General features: G+C 46.8%; 1 protein-coding gene across 6 annotated transcripts in view; it reads right to left on the bottom strand.

Annotated features, from left to right (window-relative positions):
- nos1apa (nitric oxide synthase 1 (neuronal) adaptor protein a) overlaps positions 1-21,603 on the bottom strand; it is a 65,894-nt gene that overhangs the window by 3,715 nt on the left and 40,576 nt on the right. For 2 of the 6 annotated variants that reach the window (XM_048976557.1, XM_048976559.1), the window contains 4 exons: positions 21,193-21,347; positions 10,204-10,365; positions 6,712-6,877; positions 5,943-6,092 (listed from right to left, as the gene is read on the bottom strand). In XM_048976557.1, the coding sequence (XP_048832514.1) occupies positions 5,943-6,092; positions 6,712-6,877; positions 10,204-10,365; positions 21,193-21,347 (633 nt within the window). The other 4 variants (XM_048976558.1, XM_048976561.1, XM_048976562.1 and 1 more) reach the window with 4 other exon arrangements.

Genomic DNA, 21,603 nt, shown 5'->3' with positions numbered 1-21,603 from the left:
TGTTGAGTTGAGAACACATGGAAATCATGGACTGTGGAACTTTAGGAGCATCCAGGACTGACTCTAGATGTTCCGCCACACTACATTATGTTATATCCGAGTTTTTCAAAAGCAAACATACAAGTGTCCATGGCCACCCCCCCCCCCCCCAGCCCCCATTCAGATGCGTTCCGCTGTCCATGATGGAAATTAAACGCTTTCAGCACTCAGGATGTTTCACAACTGAAAACAGCAGCAGGCAACATGAAAGCATAAAGCAAGATGGGAGGCTGCACAGAAACATGAGGGCAGAGGAAGGCAAGCGATCCGCAGATCCTGCAATTAGACACGAACGGCAAGATGTCTTACCTTACGGAGACAAATGTTTCTCGGCAAGCATTCAGGCAAGACACGGAAAAGCAGTTTTAAGTGTAAATGAGATTATTCAAAAACAGATGACTGGATTCATATTTATGAGAGCGGCAGCTCAAATGGACTCCGTACATCCTGCCTAATTAGGACATTTGGGGACACTTTCAAAGGGGTGATCTCCAGAGCGTTCATTAGTCGCAGAGCTCCTTACGGGATCAACAAACTCAATATAAATGTGTTACTTGTTTTTCAATTAATAGTAAAAAATATAAATTTGCATTTAATTACATATAAAAAATACTGAAGCAATATTTGATGTTTATGTGTTTACATAGTGAACTCCGTCATTTTCACCCACAACCAAAGTGCAAAATTATATAGTTTTCTCTTTAATCGTCATCATTAATGACCATTTACCAGGGAAACTAGCTAAAGTAGGCTATAGCATAAACAGATACTGAAACACTCATTCCTAAAGGTGAACTCAGCAGTTTCTCAGTTCAGTACAGAAGACATCATTTATCAGCGGATAATTCAGTATTACCAGAAATATTAGTTAGGTAAGACAATATTCTTAGAACGATCTAATACAACCTTGCTAAAAATCCATCCATAAAATTCTTAAAGAAAAAACAAAAACATAATTGTTGAATTTTTATATTATATATATATATATATATATATATATATATAAAATAGGTGAATCTCAATTTAAATGTGACCAGGACAGTTCATTCTTTCACGAACGAACAAATGGTGTTGAAAAATTAGAATTTAAACGTCTAAATGGACACAGATTTGAGAAAGCACAGCGCATCGCGCATTACGTCGAAACAGTCACCTGACGTTCATTTAGCAAAATGAGGGCAATTTCTAGTAGGTTGAAAATAACAGAGATTGCTGTGACATTTCAGAAATCGGGGGGGGGGGGGGGCACCAGCAACAGCTGCGTTTTAAGGAGGATACCCATCGATCAGAGGACCTGGGACCTCGCAGTAATAAAGGCCGCCTCTCTGTCTCTATTTGCCGATTTTCAGATATTTGGCATGCACCCGCCTTTTAAAACATTTTTAATGTTTTACAGAATAATAAGGTGTTTATAGGCCTAATTACAGTTGGTTGACGTATGCAGCACATTGGGCACCGTTTCACGGTAATTAAACTGGCACGTGGCGGTGCGACGTGATTGGCCAGGTTACGCGCACCTCAGTATTATTGCCTGTATTTGAGGATGTGAATTCAAAACTACCATTGGTTGTTGATAACACTATAGCCTACATAACATATCCAACCATACATCCATCCCAACCAACCATTCCCCCGTCTATTCTAACATCCAACCTCTGACTGCTTATCCTTCAGTGTTGAGGGGAAATAAAATGCATATTTTTTTAATTCAAAGGCAACCAAATGACTTCAGTGATATACTGAAGAAAAAAGACATTAAAACCCAGCAAATGGTATTTCAAAGTAAATGTGTCCATTACGGTCCTAGGATTTGCCAGAGAAATGGGATCATGCACAAAACCAAAGTAACACAGAGAGGCAACCTGACAAACGATCTCATGGAGGCAGAGTGTCCTGCCGTTGACAACGTCCTTCACCTCAAAGTGCATCTCCTCACACAACGAAGTAGCTCTGTTTAAACACAAAATACATACGATATTATTGCCTAGGTATAACTGCAAAAGACACAGAACTGTACTGTAAAAATTAATCTGTGTAAAAGTTTAATGGCCCCTTGAAGGCAAATTGTATGGTAACTACGCTTTAATTAAAAAATAAATGCCACTCCCAAGATTCAGCAAATTCTCATTCCATAGATAATAACAGAATTTCTACTCTTTATGTGGTTAATTAACCAACTGGCTAGTTTAAATCGGCTAATTACGAGGAACCTGCCTATTAGTCCAGAGAAGGAGGGGATGGCTTTACAAACTGGAAAATCAAAATATGAACAAACATCCGTTTCATTTCTTAATGATCTCAGCACTATCAACTTGCTGCTGGCAGTCAAACTAGCTATGAACCATGGCCAACCTGTCGATCCTGAGACAAGGGGGTGCAATTTTTAAGGAACAAATCGAACTGACAAGCAACTGTCACTTCAACTTTACAAATTAAATCTGTCCTCCGTATTGATTGGATGCCATTTCAGAGTAAACATTTTTCCACAATGACTGTCTATCGATGTAGTTTCACTAAAAACTGGTATTCCCAGAGATTGTAGATCTAAGATCAACACTTTGTATAAAAGTAGTCAAAAAGTAAATGATGCATGAACTGCAGTGTCTAGTTGAAAAATTTCTAACCAGGTTTTCAGTAATACTTTAGGAAAGCTGTCCTTTACAATTCAAGAAAAATGCTCTAGTCTGATCATTGCTCCCTTGCAGCTATTGACGCTTTGTTGGCCCCTAGAACAGATATGGGGGTAATATTTTAAATTGCACGTGAGTAATTAACAAGGGGCTTTCAGCAGATTTTCCTTCGTTGTTGGAACAAAATCAGAAAGTTATTTCTGACTGCCTTATATACAGCCTGGACCGTTTCTCTAGCCAAATGTAGATTCCCCAAAAGGTACCACCTCCATACACTACTCCACACACTACTGTGTGCTGAATGGATTCCAATCACAGCCCTACACCCAGGAAAAATAAATGATTTCATTGCACTCATTGTATATTATCTCTGAAGGTAAGACCATCTAGTTTCTGAATTTGAATTCCACATTTGATTCCCTGAACATAAAACTTCTGTATGACATTTTAAACATAAGATTTAATTATCCTTTAGTTTTGGATATGCCAACTAAACACAGCTGTTGTCTTCTTCCTCTTACTTTCCCACTTGTTTTCTAATAAAAGTGTTCATTAAAAACGCGGAGTGCCACTGTGAAATGTGAAACATCACAAACAATCCCCTCTGAATACACTACAGCACTTTCAAGAGCATAATTACTGGGGGAGCCACGGCCAGAAGTCATAAAATGAAGACATCACAGAAGGAAATCGAGGGGGAAAGAAGTACAATTACTGCCCCCCCCCAGGGTGTTCTGTAGATGAAACAACTTTCAGATTCTACTAGACCAGTTGTGCTTCAGATAAATGCAAAACACATAATGAATACGGCAGAGGGACAACTGCCTGATGTTATAGCTAATCTTCCATTGGCCACCGACGTCTGGCTTAACTGGAGAGAGACATCAGCGATACACCGAGCTGCTGTGAGTCAAGATAATAAAGAGGAGGGGGATCGATGATATCTTACAAGAAACCGAACTCTCCTTGTTTCATGGGTCGTATTTCACTAAGCAGTATCCATAGTCTCGCGCCTCCGAACGGCAACAGACACAAAGACCAGAGAGAGAGGTGCGGTCCTTCGCATAAATCAGCGGGCATCGCCTAAGTGAGACGACCTCAAGGCTAAAAGGATCGATACGGTTCCGTTTTCCCTGGAGGAAAAAGCCTGCAAGATTTAGAAAACCTGCATGTGGAGCTTTCACAAGAGCGATCACCTTGCACAACGTCACGTACAGACTCCATTTATGACCTTCTCAAATTCACACTCTCCTACAGGTCAAGGAGAGAAAGGACCATGAAGAATCCTTTATAATTCCCACCTGAAGGCAGGGGAATTGTTGACAAACACAGATCAATAAAAGTGACAAGCCAATAGGAGGGGGTCAAACTGCATGAAAAGAATCTTATGTTGTGTTCAACACAGGCTATGCATTTTCTATCAGGAGCCTTGACATAATGGGTAATTGTTTTTGCCAAGTGCAATGATTAAATCTGGGGAATGATATTTAATTGGTGTCTGACCTTCAAACAAATGGCAATTTACATGCATCAAATACCACAGGATAAGGGTAACTTTAAACAAAGCTTCAGAAGATCTGGCTTCTTTCAAGGGCTAATTTAGCAATTCGGATGCTGGTCTACATTAGTATTCACCTAGCAGAGAACTCTGCCAGGCGGCGACTGTAGCCAGTAGATAAGAATCAGTATTCATAAGATTCAAATTACAATCAGATGCAAACTCTGAAGGGGATGGCGACACATGACGTTCAGGTATTGTTACATTGCACATGGAGGCCATCTGTCACGCCTTTCTCACTGTAAGCACACTCCTTACTGAGGGATAAACCGCGCAAAGCCTTTTTGAAGACTGGTAACTGAGGCTGACCAGCAGTAGTCTGACCACGAGCGGTGAATGACACATGCCATAATAAAGATATTCTCTGGTCTAGTGAGTATACCTGCATTCATTTAACTGCGGAAAAACAAAAAAAGGTATTTAAATCATTTCTATACAATTTTTATTGGATACATTTTCAACGGTTATGTTTGAGGACCATCTTGACACACAGGTGCTGAATACACGTCTGGAAAAAACGGTGGAAAATCTTCATGATTGTCGACGGTCTGAACGATAAAAAAATATCCGGCATGCTTCCCCGATCATGCTTCTTCATCCTAGTACACAGGTTCAGTAGTGATGAGACCAAGAGGGGGCAACACTGAGAAGACCGACAGGGTGCAACCTCCTCAGTCCACCCCAACCTTCAACCAAAACCCTGGTTGCAAGTCCATAAGATCTGAACAGGATACCAGTCAAAAGCAGAGCAGTGGGCAGGAACAACTGAATGTCATGGGATTATTGGGGCGAAGGGCAGATTTAGCATAAAACTTAGGCAAGAAAATGAGCTAAGATTCTCCATTTCAAAAAAGGTCGTGCCCATCTCATTCCCTCTTTTACTCTGGGCCTATTGAGACTAAATGACAGACAGACACGGTGAACAAGGTCTGCATGAAGTGGAGAGTCTGACATTACTGCAGTTCGCAGAGTCCAGTGAGTGCAGTGGACATTCTCAGTTTCAGCGTTTGATCGCCAAGCTCCGCTGAGACGTCACTGGTGCTCAGCGACATTGAGATTTATTTACCTGTACGACGAAATTGCCTTTGATTTAGAAATCAAAAAGTTATGGCTGTAACAAATGAGACCAGAATGGGGAACTTCATCTGACCGCAAATATAAGCAGGACTGGAGGTGCCACACACATGCACACTGGCAAAATGAAACGACAAACTCCGGCTGTGGAGCAGCAAAGTGACAGGCAGTATTTAGAGACACTGGGTTGGTCTGTGTGAAGGTTTTTGTGGATCTGTCAGTGTACACGACGTTTTTAAAAGAAATCTTTAAGGTTTGAGAGCTGGCCAGGAAGAGAAGCAATAGATAGAGGATTTCACAAGCGCTTTGAATGCCAGGACAACAAGCAGTACTGTGGTTAGGGGGGCGGGGCTACACGGCGATCTCGTCCTCCAGGCAGTCGCCCGGCGCCCGCTTGTCCAGCACGTTGAACAGCCGCAGCGAGCTGTCATCCTGTTCCCAGCTGTCCCGGTCGTCGCTCTCGTCCGTGTTGGACTCGTACTCCGAGGCGATGCCCGATTCGCGGAATTTCAGGAATTCCAGGCTGCCGAGCAGCTCGTCCCGTGGGGCTGTGGAGGGGGACTGGCCCGGCCCCCGGTCCTGCTGCGGGGGGCCCGGAAGGAAACGGAAACACTCGAACTTTACCAGGCAGCTGTCCATACCTAGGGGGCTGCCCAGTGGCAGGGCCAGGTGAGTCCCGTCATTAAACTGCGGCAAGGACACCTCCTCGGGTTTGGGTGTGGACGGGTCACACAGGACCGGGGGCACGTTGGCACGGAAGGTGATCTCCAGCAGGCTGTCCTGTGAGCCCACTGAGGAGCACCGGGGGGAAGACAAAAGGCACTGAATCTTCCAGAATCATTACGAAAGAAATGCTTACAGCGTCAACATTAACCCACACAAAGACAGATTACACCACGATCCTTCAAACAAACTGATCATTTCAGACAAAAACTCCCCTCTCCCCACTGCCTTGACCTGGTTCATTGTAGCTTCAGAATCTGTCAGACTCAGATGCCAAGTATTAACTTCATGTTGATGAATGAGCGGAACAGAAATATCCAGCCGCCTATACTGCTACCCTCACCTGCATCCACCCAATGCCACCACCCACACTCGCACATGCCTCCATCATGTATCCACCTACACCAGTACTCCATCCTGTTCCTGTCACCCCCACCTGTCAGCATGTTTTCATTCCAACCTCGATCAGGCTCAGATGGTCCCTAACAGGCTAATAATAAATGCAGCAGGTTGAAAGGTGTGGGTTGGGGGGGGGAGGGGGGGGGGCAGGAACAGGATTGAGAACTACTGACCTAAACTCATGCATCCACCCTTGCCTCCATCCACACCTCTGAAGCTGTGTCCACCAGGAATACAGTGCCCCCAATAAACCCCAACGGCCCACAGCACAGCAAAGCGGCTGCTTACTGGAGTTGTGTCCAGAGAGCTTGATCTCCAGCTCCTGGATCTGCTTCACCAGCAGTGAGATGTGCTGCAGCAGGTCCTTGTTCTGCAGCAGCAGCTGGTGGACGCGGGCCTGGGCCTCGATCCGGGCCGCTGCCTCTGCAGACAGCTGGTCCTTCAGGAGGTGAACCTGTTCAAAACACACATGTGAGCATATCAGTCCACATTCATAGCTTTTAAATTCAAAGAAAACCAGGATTCACCCACAGCACAATTAACCAGAAGGTAAAGTTTCCACATGATGCATTCTGCAATGAATTCTTCTATAGGACTCTTACATGACTACAGCGATGCTTGCGCAACTTATAACTCTGCACTAAATTTCGTAAAGTGGTGCTAAAACCTGCATAAAGACAGTAACTAAACATTAATGAGGCTTTAGTGAGCTGGACCCCTTATACACTAAGCCAGTTAAACCTAAATGACTAGTGCATTAAACCCTTAAGCTTGTAAAAATGAGCCCACTTACTCTGAGAAAAACCCCAAGTTAAACTATGCATATTTAAAATGATTTCTTCAGGTAAAATACAAATATATGATAGCTTCTGGATCCAGATAAACAGAAATTGTGAGCCCCTATGGGCTCTCGAGTTTCCAGATTAAAAATGAAATATCTTTACCCCCAGTCACTGAACACTGAACTGCGGGGAGGGCAGTGTGGCTGGTTGGGGAACCAGTGACAGCTCGATGATCAAAGCACGCGGGGTACGGCTATGTTTGCTAGACGGTACCAGAGCAAAGGGTGGAGCAGGCCAGCTGAGGAACGCCAAAATAAATCGCTTGGGCACTGGGCACTGGAGGTCAGTTTCAATAAAAATCAGATCGGTCATTCAGAACCACAGCAGCAGAACCCAACACAAACAAATGAAATGAAGCTGGGTCTACGACAAGCCACCGGAACCAGCAACCCAGAATGATAGCCCGGCAGACGGATTGGCATCAAGACGAGGTCTGCGAATCGCAGACATGAAAGGACGGCAAAATCCACTTTGCGTGTTTGCATTCGAGATTCATTGCAACAGAACTTTCATCTTCTCCATTCATTTTGCTGCTCTGCTGTTCCTTTCGGTTTCTGGAGAAACACTACAGGAATGGAAATGCAAATGAATCTTTATTTTTCCATTTGTTCAGGTACATCGGAATGTTCTTGCGTTTCTTTCTCGCTCTCCTTTATACAGAGGTGAGTTAGAAGCTTTGAGTCCAAGCGTGGGGTCAGCTGTCCATCCAGCATCCCTAGAGCATTTTTTGGGGGGTTAAGGGCCTTGCTCAAAGTTCCAACAGAGATGTGGGCACACTGCCAAACACAGGATATGAACCGACGACCTTCCGGTCACAAGTACGAAGGCCTGACCCACACACCGCCCACCGATGCCGACATGGATAATGTAAACAAACAAATATGACACATTTTGGTTGCAGTTTGACTAGACGGTTCATTCATAGTTCATTTGCTGGTATAAATCTTAAAATATGTTTCCTTTTCCCAATTATTCATTTTTTTTGGGAGTAAAAACACTAAAATATTCCCCACCTGCCAGTAAATTATGCATTCAATTAATTATATTGGAAAGGTCATTCTTTGTGGCCCTCCTCGAGAATAAAGCACTTTGAATTCGATAGCAGAAAAAATCCCAGAAAGTGAACGTTACAGGCAGCCAGAATCCACAAATCACAATTTATCAGCACTCTGCATCCAAACACTGCTGACATTTTGAACGTGTTGCACCAGGGATTTAACCGGCTGTCCTGTCTGGCTGCAATGCATCTGACCCTTTGTGATCTCACACACACACACACACACGCGCACACGCACACGCACACGCACACGCACACGCACACGCACACGCACACGCACACGCGCACACACACACACACACACACACACACACACACACACACACACACACACAGAAATCACCTTCATTCTATCTATGAAACACATTTGCTGAGCATTTTTAGGAGTTCTTGACCTTTTACATCCCCAGCAACCATTCAAACCATTTTAACTTATCGTACTTTCATCAGTAACCTCAGGTAGGTTACAGAAAGATTGTCTTCAAAGCTCGATAATACTCAACTTCTAATCATGCAACATGTAGAATACAGTTGTTAAATACAACACTAACTTGATTAACGACGCGTTTAAAATCAGCATAAGCAAAACATTTTAAATTCATAATATACATTTACTTAGCTCTGTCATTTGATCACATGTTGAGACTATAATATGAACGTTTACATTCACACATCTATGGTCTTTATAATTTAGATTTTTTTTGTTATTTTGTTTGTTATCTGAGGGCGGAATGATAAAGGAATGACAAAGATGATATACTGAGCTTTAATAACGTAACTTAAAAAGCTTGCTTTCCTTTCAAGCCTTTCCCAGCATCCCCCACTGCACATCCAGCACAGAGTGACCGTCGTCAGCTGCCTTGGGCCAACAGCACGGCAGCGAGCATGACGTTCTGACAAAAATGTCTCTACCTCTGGCCTCCTTAGAGTTCGCCTACCCTCTATCAAGTGCCGCCACAAATCAAACAGGGTACACCGGATCCCCTTCGGGTCGGCTCTGATAGCGAAACGAACGTACACTGGGGAATGTCAGGAGGAGAAACGATGCTTCACAACGGAACGGAACATTGGGAAATCCCGGAACGTCGGCCGCCTGCCCGAGGACATTGGGAAAGCAATTAAGGAAAAAGTGGAAAAGGGGGTTCCATATTCATAAGGTGCCTATAGGCACTGCTGAGCTTCGCAGCTAGGAAAAGCTGGCATGGGCGGACGGCCAGGCAGGGACCTGGGCAGGCAGCCACTGCTGTGCCCGCGCCGTACTGGCGTCTGTAAAGAAGCCCACGTTGGCCTGGCACCTCCGCCCGCAACACAACAGCGGCTGGCGAGCAGAAAGCGGGCGGAAAGCGGGCAGACGCGCGGCCGCCTATCAATCATCTGCACTTTCCCCAGCATGGCGTGACAAGCGATCTGTCAAGCCGAGGCTTCCGCCAAATGCTACGTCTTGCATAATCAGAGAGCGGCCGTGTGTACATTCCAAGAGACGTTCCGTCCATCCGTCTATCCACCGTCCAATTGCTTATCTTGGACAGGATTACGGGGGAGGCCTGGAGCGTATCCCAGATAACAGAGGGCAAGTGGGCACCCTGGACGAGATGCCGGTCCGTCGCAGGGCACACACACGCTGTGGGCGATTTCAACACAAACTTAGCACACCACACGCGTTTGGACTGCAGGCAGAAACCGGAGAGCGGAGGTGGGATTAAAAACACCAGCACTGCAGGTGTGAAACAACAGTGCTGCTCACCGAGCCCCTGCCCCACCTTTCCGATACACACAGCAGCGGCTTTCTGCGTGGCACCAGCAGGGCCATTATCAACATAGCCGGCCTTCCTCTCGGCCAGCCTGCGGCACTTAAATCCCTCCCCCTCTCCAGCTTCTCACCTGGGCCACGGCAACCTGGGTCTGCTGCTGCTGCTGGTGGAGCTGCTGCTGGAGCAACTGCACCTGGTGGTGCCGGGACAGGGGGGCGTCGGCGGGCGCCTGCCCCGACGACGGCAGCAGCATCTTGGGGGTGGCCAGCAGGATGCTGACGTCCTCCAGGACCTGAGGAGACCACGGAGGACACAAGAGTGAGTGAAGAGCCAGTCAAAGGCAAACGTTCCACACGTACTGCATGAGTTTGAAAAATTCGTTATGTTAATTAAGCACATTACTGTGCAACCGAGCATTTTTCTATCCATCCACTCATCCATCCATCCATCCATCCATCCATAGGCCACTTCTGCCGGGGAGGCTTACAGTGGCAGCATGCCTTTCAGGTTACACCAGATCTCCTGTGGGGATTCCCAGTTCTCCCTACTTTTGTAACTGGTAGATACAGTACAAAGAAAAATCAGATATGATGTAGATTCCAGGACTGGGAAATATTGCAGCCTCGACCTAAAAATAGAGTGAAAGAGGGTGGAGGCTGATACAGGCTCATTAATTACCGCTGCCTAATGGCCACTGGGGTTATGCAGCAAACGTTTAACAGTCTGACGAGCAGTGACACTTTCTGGCAGAGATAAATGGCCGAGGCTCCCCGCCGTGGCCGGATTCTTCATCTCCCAAAGCCGAGCCGAAAACACAGAAATGTCACCAGCCAGATACCGACTTCATGAACGACCCGCACAATGTTTCGGTGAAGGTCGGTTTCTGTCATGACAATTTGTCCCAGATGCAGCTATATGAATGCTAAGCACATCTGGTCATCAGACTCCCTCTCCACCTTCAAGAAACACCTCAAGACCCCTCTGTTCCAGAAGCACCTACTAGCTTTCACCTCTCCATACTCGCTGAAGGCTCTCAGTGGGACACTATCTGCTGACTGAATAATAGTCCCAGTAAGTTCTTACTTTGTTTGGAAGATGTTGTGTAGCTCCTGCTCCAATGCCGCTTCTTCTACCTGGGCGTTCATTAGAAGCTCAGCCTAGCTGCACTTATGACTTGTCGCTTTGGACAACAGAGCCTGCTAAATGACAAATGCAAAGGGTCCCCTAATTCTACGCAAGGTGTCACATCAGGAGGCCAAAGGAACAAGACAGACCTTTAACCCTGTACTCTTTTCTCAACATTCCCTTACCTGCCCAGAATCTGTCTGCTGAATCAACACGTCTGGCTTTTTTAGCCCTAGGAGTCACCCACCTTTACACTGGCTTATTTAGCCCTAGGAGTCACCCACCTTTACACTGGCTTTTTTAGCCCTAGGAGTCACCCACCTTTACACTGGCTTTTTTAGCCCTAGGAGTCACCCACCTTTACACTGGCTTTTTTAGCCCTAGGAGTCACCCACCTTTACACTGGCTTTTTTAGCCCTAGGAGTCACCCACCTTTACACTGGCTTATTTAGCCCTAGGAGTCACCCACCTTTACACTGGCTTTTTTAGCCCTAGGAGTCACCCACCTTTACACTGGCTTATTTAGCCCTAGGAGTCACCCACCTTTACACTGGCTTATTTAGCCCTAGGAGTCACCCACCTTTACACTGGCTTTTTTAGCCCTAGGAGTCACCCACCTTTACACTGGCTTTTTTAGCCCTAGGAGTCACCCACCTTTACACTGGCTTTTTTAACCCTAGGAGTCACCCACCTTTACACTGGCTTTTTTAGCCCTAGGAGTCACCCACCTTTACACTGGCTTTCTTAGCCCTAGGAGTCACCCACCTTTACACTGGCTTTTTTAGCCCTAGGAGTCACCCACCTTTACACTGGCTTTTTTAGCCCTAGGAGTCACCCACCTTTACACTGGCTTGTTTAGCCCTAGGAGTCACCCACTTTTACACTGGCTTTTTTAGCCCAAGGAGTCACCCACCTTAACACTGGCTTTCGGCACCATCTAAATGACTCCCTGCACCAATACCACTGCTCTGCATGCTCTGTGTCCTTGGCTATACTTAATGTGACACAAAGAGCGAAGGGGAGAAAAACAAAACCTTGTTAATTAATGACGCAGACACAGTAAAAAAAATGAAAACAAATTACAATAAATCCCATTGCATATATTAGTCTCGATTTCAAACAAACAAGGCAGCAGAAGCTTAATAACAGGCACAAAGTTCACCTTGGATGGCTCTCTCTCCAATCTATCCCGAATCAAGAGATGATATGGATTTTCGCATCACTTTTATTCAAATTTGCACGTCGGAATAGAACGAGCGGAGCCTCCGAGTTGAATGCTAATGCGACTTGGTTGGATGTGTTGTAGACAGCAGATGTTTGCTTGGCTAACTTTGTCAGCAGCTACCTTGTAAACAACACCTGCGCTGGCCGCCTCCTTGTCAGAATTTCCTTGACACCGGTTTCTCACTGCTTAGTGATCTTGAAAGGAGCTCACAGCCTGGCAGAATGAATTCTGTCAAGTTCCTGTTTTGACCTGATGCAGTCATGCAAGGTAAAACTGAACTGGAAAACGTATTCATTGCTTCATCGATTAATATACTTTAGAAGTGACTAAGCAAATTCAGGATAACTAAGGTAAAATCCTGGTTACACCAAATGGTGGAACTGACCAGCACTCAATCCATGCATTTGTGTGGGCCTCCCGAAGTTATACTCCACATACATTGAGCGACGGTGTTTACCCTAACCCCCACCCACACCACACACTGGCACGGCACTCGCTGCTGACCACAAACAGTTCCTGCACTAAATATTAAATGAACGCAGAGAAGCCGAAACAGCATATTCTGTTAACCAGCCAGCTAGCTACGACCTCCTGACTCTACTGCATAGCTATTTATTTAGTTCGTAAAACATCTGTTTATTGCACAAACACAGTTGGCCGGCATGTTGCTACAGAGGGGAGGAAGACTGAATTAAATATTAATCAATATTTTCATTTATATCAGCACAATCATTTAACCATTTGTAAAAAAATGTTTAAGCATATTTAAGAACTAGTTCCAAGAATAAATGCTTTTTATCCATTTTCCCATCCAACAACAGTCAGCTAAGACTCCTGGAAAAGCATAAAACAGCCAATTATACCACATGCAATTTCCAGCAAATTCTTTTGTGATTCTACTCATTGCTACTGTGACACCAGTGGGTAAGAGAACATATTAAATCAGAGTAGGGATGACACTGACCATACTAATGCTACATTATTCATACGGAGGGAGCTGTGTTAGTCAAGCTGAACCGGAGAATCGTGCTGCAGAGCCTCGGATTTCCAAACGGCAGAAGGAGGACTGGGGTGAGACCTACGAAAACCGCACACGCCTCAGACGGCTTGGGGCCGCCTAAAATGAGCAAACGGATGGATAACTACCCCTTCCTTCAAGAGACGATTTCATCCGCGATAAATGCAATCAACGGGAAAAGCTTTATTTGGGCTTCGTGTGGAAATTTAAAATCCCAGCAGGATCTGTGTGGGTAATTTAGGATGGCGAACGAGAGATGATGCGACGCATGTTACTGGCAGGCATGCCATGGATCAGTGACGTCATATCATACCACATGACCTGCTATTATTCCTTAATATTTATTATCATGATGATTATTATTGCTATTTAATGGCTGAGAATTTTTTTTCCCCTGTTCAAGAAGACATCAAAGAAATCAAGTTTCTTTGGTAACAACAGGACTATTTCCTGGCTATTGAACCAATGTCCTGCCATGGAAATAGTTTCATTTAACCTGCTGGCTGCTCGGAAACCTCTAAAAATACCCAACTACCACTTCACTTTCAGCCGCCTACATTTCCACGGGACATTACCAGCTGCCCAATCGAGTCCCACGTTAGTAACAAACATTAGTCCTCTTTCTCGCTCACAAACATTTCCTCCTGTTTCCTGACAGGCAATTAATGGTTAATTATTGTCAGTGGAAATAAGTGGATATGGAGCTATATTACATACAGGGCAGTGGCTCAGCGGATTAAGGCTCATGCTGTGGGTTGAAATCCCAAGGTCAATAGAGCGATCATTTAATTGTTGACCCCTTGAGTGAGACCCTTCAAGCCAAATGCCCCAGAGATGCCAGTTGGGTGACTCAGCTCAGTATACATGCGTCTGTCTCTCATGAAGACCCAACGTCCCCTTAAAACTATCGCTTCCTCAACTATCTCCGCATCCAATCTGTACTCCAGCAAGTACAGAGCTGAAACAAGGCCACCATCATCTGTCAAAAAAGGCGAACTCTGCGTATGACATCGTGATAACTCCACTTAATGCAAGTGCAGTAAGAGTAGCCAGTTTCTGAGGTTCAGATGATGGATAAATCGCAACATTCAGCCACAGGTCGACCCAAAGTGGGTTTATTTTTATTTATTTATTTTATTTTTATTTGGTGATCATTGTTGACACACCACAGCACACAGTGCACGACGACGCAATATGTTCTCTGCATTTAACCCATATGTGACATCGTGTCAGCAGGGGGAGCTAATTCAGCGCCCGGGGAGCAGCGCTTGGGGGCGGCACCTTGCTCAGGGTACCCTAGTGGTGCCTTGCTGGTCGGGGATTCGAACCAGCAATCTTTCAGTTGCAGGTGTGTTTCTTTAACCATTAAGCCACCACTGACCACCGGCAGGTCTCAGGAATAGTGCCTCTTAGGAGAGGGGGGGTCACATCAAAACTACTTTAATCTGCATCCCAACCATGGGCCTGATCAAGATGGCGCTCAACTGACATTAATCATAAGGTGGCCACTGCACAGAGCTGATCTGCGGTCAGTTTCCGCTTAAGCGAATCATGGATCAAAAGGGAGAAAATGTTGGGAGAGGAGCCCACGCTAGCTCCTCTGGAGGATCGCTTCACTGGTCCATGTCTTCAAGAATCTCATCACACACGTTGCTTCAGAAAAAAGGTCTTCTTCAGGGAGGCTTTCAGGAACATTGGCAAAAATAATTACCAGCCTTGATCTTCTTGGAAGCGGCCCGTTTTAGCATTTTTATCACACAGCTAATGGACCAGCGGAATGACAAACGCCAACGTGCGTGATGAAACATCAAAGCGTCGTTCACATGAAAGCACGGAGTGTTTAACTGGAACATCTTGACAAAGGTGCAGGGAAATGATGGATTTGGCCACCAGCGGAAATCGGTGGCAAATTGCATCATGTGACTATACTTTCACATTTCATTTAATAAAATGATATAAAACCTATAAAAGCATAATAGGGCCATTTACATCACCTGCAGTATCTAAATGACAGTCATGATCATGAATACACATTTATTTAGCAGATGCTTTTACCCAAAGGAACGTACAATTGTGAAAAGGGGTCAGGCAGTCCCCGGAGCAATTGGCCGTCAAGGGCCCAGAAGTAAAATTACTCTGTCGACGCTGGGATTTGAACTAGCAATCTTCTGATCAGGAGCACAGTGTCCTAACCCACTGAGCCACAGACCTCCAGTGTCAGGACATTTTGACACAGCTAGAAGCCACAGCCAATTGAGAACCAGCAAACTGTAAAATGGAATAGTGAAGATCATTTCCCAGCCTCACCATTAAGCTCTGCTGCCTCCCCTCTGCATGAGGGATCGCAGCACACTGACATGCCTCCCCGACGAGAGCCAGAACTCTCGGCACAAACAGATTATCCTGCCGCCCCCCCTCTAACTCCGAACACATGACTCCCAGCTGCTTTAACGCCCATGGCGAACCAGCAGCACACACACCACCACAGCCGCGGTTCCAGGCAAGTTAAATTACAGCCTCTTCTCAAGTACTGGAGGCCACAGTAGTTTTGTGAAAGACACCCATGCGATGATCTGGAACCCCCCCCTGACCTGCCCCCCTTCCAGAAAACAAGCAAACAAATCAAAAAAGCAAAAGCTGAGGTCCCTCAGTAATTTTGGCGTGATCCTTGACTGGGGGGGGGGGGGGGGGAATTACTCGTTCAGTCGGTTGGGCATAAAGCACAGGTGTTCAGGCACCCCTCCCCTGCATGTGCCTAATCCTTACAGGATGCGTGGGGAGGGGGGATACACACCACTGAATTATTCACTCACACCCAACAAACCCCCCAAATCAACCTGGTATTGTTTGCCGACATGGTCCATGGTAACACTAAAAAAGTTAATTATGAGACGCTGATTTATAACAGGCCATAATGACGTGGCGCCTGAAATAAACATGGAGCCAGAAGCACAACAAAGGACATATTTAAGCATGAATTACACAGCGCGCTTGCAGATGGAATAATCAGCGTGAAATGTCACAATGACAAGGTGGTAAAGATTCATTACATATTGCATGCTTGATACAACAGCTCAGCTTCAACCAAAAGCCGGCCCGTGGTCCAGCGCGTTACACTCAAATATGGTATCGCTTGTTACAAACTTCAGTTCATCCTAACGTGTTTTACAGCACACACAACCAAGCCCTTTTGCTGCGTCAGCCGTTTATCACCAGATCATGTTGGTCCAAAAATCTCAATCACTTTCAACAGATAAAGGATCACTTGGGCAGCGAGTAATGAAATCCCCCTCTGATGTCATCATCAGGCATTTCTGTTCTGGTTCGTACCAGAAGCAAATGTCATACTACTGCTATTCTTCCGGACACATCCCACGCATGAAAAAGGTTTTCTGTCAGGATTAAAGGCAAAGATATCGTGACATAAACACTGGCGAGAAGAAACGGACGAATACGCTGTGTTATCGCCGCTTGTAATACACGTCGATTTTACCGACGATACCAGAAACAAACCCACGACTTTCCATTGAGTGTTTCTAGACAACAGAGACAATTTGTCCTCCCGCAGGGCACATGCTATTACTTTACACTCCCACATCACTACGGTATTCATAAGTAATCTTCATAACAAATGTTCTGCCCAGCCCAAATTATTTAAGCAAACTTATCAGTGTTTTATGCAAATAAAATGCACTATTAAAGGAAAATGACTGCAATGGCAAACGTCTACCAACCACAAAACAACATGGACCTGTCTGACTTAACTGGCAACTGTCAGCAGCTGATGCAGGATTTTCGGTGCGGGACGTGAAAGGTACACGGTGAATTATTCATGTCAGACTCTCCCCAGCTTCACTCATGCTTCCTTTCAAACGACGGGTTTACTTCTCATTTCCTTCCATCAGCTACAGGCCCCGCCGAGGATTTCTTGCTGTCGGGCCGGGGCCCCCTGTCTGGATGACCGCCAGTCGGGCCGGGGCCCCTGTCTGGATGACCGCCAGTCGGGCCGGGGCCCCTGTCTGGATGACCGCCAGTCGGGCCGGGGCCCTGTCTGGATGACCGCCAGTCGGGCCGGGCCCCTGTCTGGATGACCGCCAGTCGGGCCGGGCCCCTGTCTGGATGACCGCCTGTCGGCCCGGGGCCCCTGTCTGGATGACCGCCTGTCGGCCCGGGGCCCCCTGTCTGGATGACCGCCAGTCGGGCCGGGCCCCTGTCTGGATGACCGCCAGTCGGGCCGGGCCCCTGTCTGGATGACCGCCAGTCGGGCCGGGCCCCTGTCTGGATGACCGCCAGTCGGGCCGGGCCCCTGTCTGGATGACCGCCAGTCGGGCCGGGCCCCTGTCTGGATGACCGCCAGTCGGGCCGGGCCCCTGTCTGGATGACCGCCAGTCGGGCCGGGCCCCTGTCTGGATGACCGCCAGTCGGGCCGGGCCCCTGTCTGGATGACCGCCAGTCGGGCCGGGCCCCTGTCTGGATGACCGCCAGTCGGGCCGGGCCCCTGTCTGGATGACCGCCAGTCGGGCCGGGCCTCGTTTCCCGGCTGTCAGACGCTTCATATCAGATGTCCCGAGAAAACCTGGCTGAACAATATCAGGACTGCAGAAGATCGGGGGGGGGGGGGGGGGCTCCCTTTCATTTCCTTATAGAAGGACCAGCGCCGCCCTCTATAAAACCCCCCAGGATAAAGATCTAACAGCGTCTAATGTCGTTTGCAACTTTCCTCTCTACATAAATGCTTCTCCACATCCCAGCGATGCTTTATTTGCCATTTGCAAAATTACACTATAACACTTCCGCTTTCACACATCTTCCACACAGTTTGCTCTCGTTTTGAGACACACACAACCATATACAGGTGAGAGAGAAGTTTGGGGACAGAGTACAGGTTTTTTGGGGGGGGTGGGGGGGGGGGGTTGTGACTACTCTGCTTAGCATGGGATTAGAACCAAAGACCTTCCGATCACAGTCGCAGAGGCCGAATCCACAGGACCACACATCAGTCCACTGGCTCCATGTACTTACTGACTGAAAACAACACTCATTACATCAGATTAAAGCACAAAACTCTGTTCGTATTAGCCAATGAGGGGAAAAAGCATGCAGATAAAACACGTTTAACACTGCAGCCCTTTCCAGCTGCGTCTCTGTGTCATCTGTTTGTGCTGAAATTGTAGTAATTATCCTCAGAAAATGTTAAATACATGAGGTCGTCTCTCAGTCTTCAGCAGCACACAGGAGTTTAACATGACTGGGTCCAGCGGAACCGGACGGGGTCTTACAACTGAACGACGGTGCCAAGTGAGGCGATGTGCGACCTCTTCTTAATATATCTAATGAACGCTGGAATCAGGCTTCACTACAGAGTTTTATTATAGAGAGAATGGAGTCCAAGTCACTGACACATAGAACTCTTTGCAGGACTGAACCAGCTTTCAATAACGATTACACTGCTCTGTTATTGTTAAGCAGTCACATATATTCAATTTTTATTTAACCCCAGTGAATTTAATTTCCCTTCTGCAACCACTTTTATGTTTACAGTGGCACTCTTTTCGAAATCTATGGACTTTATTAACTAGTATTAAAATATTGGTGATGTATGATTGCTGTGAGTGATCGCTAATGCAAAATGCTGCTTTAAGCCGAAGCTCCGGTAGCTTAGTCAGCTTTCATGCTATTCCATTCTTCAGCCCTAATAGCCTATTGTTAGTTTATAGCCTTTTGCCATTAAGCTGGAATGACTGCATTGATTTTTATCCATTATTCACAGAATAGATTCATTGACCACCATAAAACATTTGCGCCAAACAATGACGTTTTTTGCTGTGTATTCTGCGTCTGAAGTCAACCGAATGGCCAAATTTATTCTACACTCCAGCCTGCAGACCACATACTGAAGAACCTGTCATTTTATTCTATATCTGAGCTGCAAATACTTCAGGTTTTGTGTAATGCAGCGTTTGGGTGGCACTGAGCTGCCATAGCGCCCACACAACGTTAGTGTATTCCAGGCAATCACCTCGAAGGTCAGGCCAATCCGATGGCAAGATCATCACACGTCCGGCAGTGACACGAGCTTCAATCCCAATTCAATTCTTCTTGGTTTGTTTCCTTGATTGAGAGACTCATCCAGCTGTTTCCCATTAACATTAGTGACACATGCATGATTATAGGAGACTGACCAATCAGCACACAGCAAGAACTCAGTGCTAAATTGAAATCCAGGTCTTTTTAATTGAGCTGGTAGTTTACAAACCCTGTCCCAGCTCATGGTGCCCCCCCCCCCCCCCCCCCCGACATGGATTAGGTGGTCAATCTACCTGGACACGAAGCCAGTGCCTTCCAAGGGGTGTAAACACTCACTCGCCGAGAGTAAGGAGGCAACAGGGAGATCATGCACACACACAGAATTCAGGATGCAATGAAATGCTGAAATCCTGCAGGCGTGAGGCCACACCCTGCTGCTGGGGGCGTCGCTCCGATCACAAATGCATTTCGACTTTTAAAAGTGCAGTAAGCACCTTCAGCCAGCTCACTCCACCTCCAGCGTGTTAAGAGGAGCTACAAGTTATCCTTCGTCCTACCTGCTGCCGTCAGGCACCACAGTGCCGCCTCCGGACGTCCAGCTCAGACACAGCACATCAGGAACCATCCCACCATGGCCATAGTCTGCTTTTTATTTCCTAATGTACCATAGGCTAATTCACATATTTTTACTTAAATGATTTACTTCCTTAATAAGCTGCTTTTCATGATATTTTCATGATATTCTGGTTATGTACTTTTTAATCGCGTATAATTACGCCACGTTTACCTGCTCGGATTATGTCTGCTGTCTCTGCACTTAGCCTGTTTTGCAGTATATTTACGTTCATCTGTGCTGCTCCGTGCGCAAGAAATTCCCCCTGGGATGAATAAAGTTCATCTCATCTTCATCTTGCATACGAACGAATCAGATTAGGACCGGCCCAGAATTAAAGACACGCTACCTTAGACAGAACCAGTGAAGAGGCCACCAGCTGAAACGCACATTTTGTCAGCCACCTAAACCAGAGCGATACGTCACGGTTCTGCCGGGGCCGCGGTGATGGAGCTAACAAAGCCGAGAAGCTGCCTGCTGCAGCTCCCAAGGCAATCATCCATTTCCTGGTGAGAGACGTGAACACCTGAGACTCGCCTTGCTCTTTATTAGTGGGGTGACAACTGGGAACAGGGGCTGATAGTAATGATCTGAGGGTCACTGCATGTTCCCTGCTGAAAACCTCTCTCTCTCTCTCTCTCTCTATCTTTCTCTCTCTCTCACGAAGATCCTACTGGACGCCCCGTCCCCATCCTTCCATATAAAAAAACAATCATACAAATGAACAAGTAGCATAAAGTCATCTGTACAAGGCAGCAGGTAAGTAATAAGTCTAGGGTCATGTATTTATCAGGTCATAGAACTTGCTCAAGGACCCAGAGAGGATGTGTGACTATTTTGCTGAGCACGAGATATGAACCGACAGCCTTCTGATCAATGACACATTGGCCTCTCTCACCCCCCCCCCCCCAATGATCTCAGCTTCAGTAATACATGAGGATGACAATAGAAACCAAACGATCATCAGGCGGTTTGTCCGCTTGGACACGCCGCTTCACATTAAAACGAACTGTATAACTGACAGGCGACACCGTGGACCCACAGTCTTGTCGCGGTGTCCCATTAGGCCAGAGCGAAGCGGCGTACCTCCTTATCCGGCTCGGCGGCGTACCTCCTTATCCGGCTCGGCGGCCTGCTCCTCCTTGGCCACGTCCAGGTCTGTGACGCCGCGGCTGAACTCGCCAACGGTGCTGTTGGATGGCGCCTCCTCCGCATCAATGTCCGTCTCCTCAGTGACCGTCTTCTCCGCACCTGTCAAATGGCGAACTGAAAAGGCGAGCCGCTCACCACGCGAGCCGCTCACCACGCGAGCCGCTCACCACGCGAGCCGCTGACGCCGGCTGACCCGCGAGCCGCTGACGCCGGCTGACCCGCGAGCCGCTGACGCCGGCTGACCCGCGAGCCGCTGACGCCGGCTGACCCGCGAGCCGCTGACGCCGGCTGACCTGCGAGACCGGAGCACGGAAATCTCAGAGGCGGAATCCCGGCTGATTCTGATCCAATAACCACTGCAGGAACATGC

Source organism: Brienomyrus brachyistius, chromosome 15 (assembly GCF_023856365.1).
Source record: "Brienomyrus brachyistius isolate T26 chromosome 15, BBRACH_0.4, whole genome shotgun sequence".
NCBI lineage: Eukaryota > Metazoa > Chordata > Actinopteri > Osteoglossiformes > Mormyridae > Brienomyrus > Brienomyrus brachyistius.
This window is presented reverse-complemented; position numbering and strand designations above follow the sequence as displayed.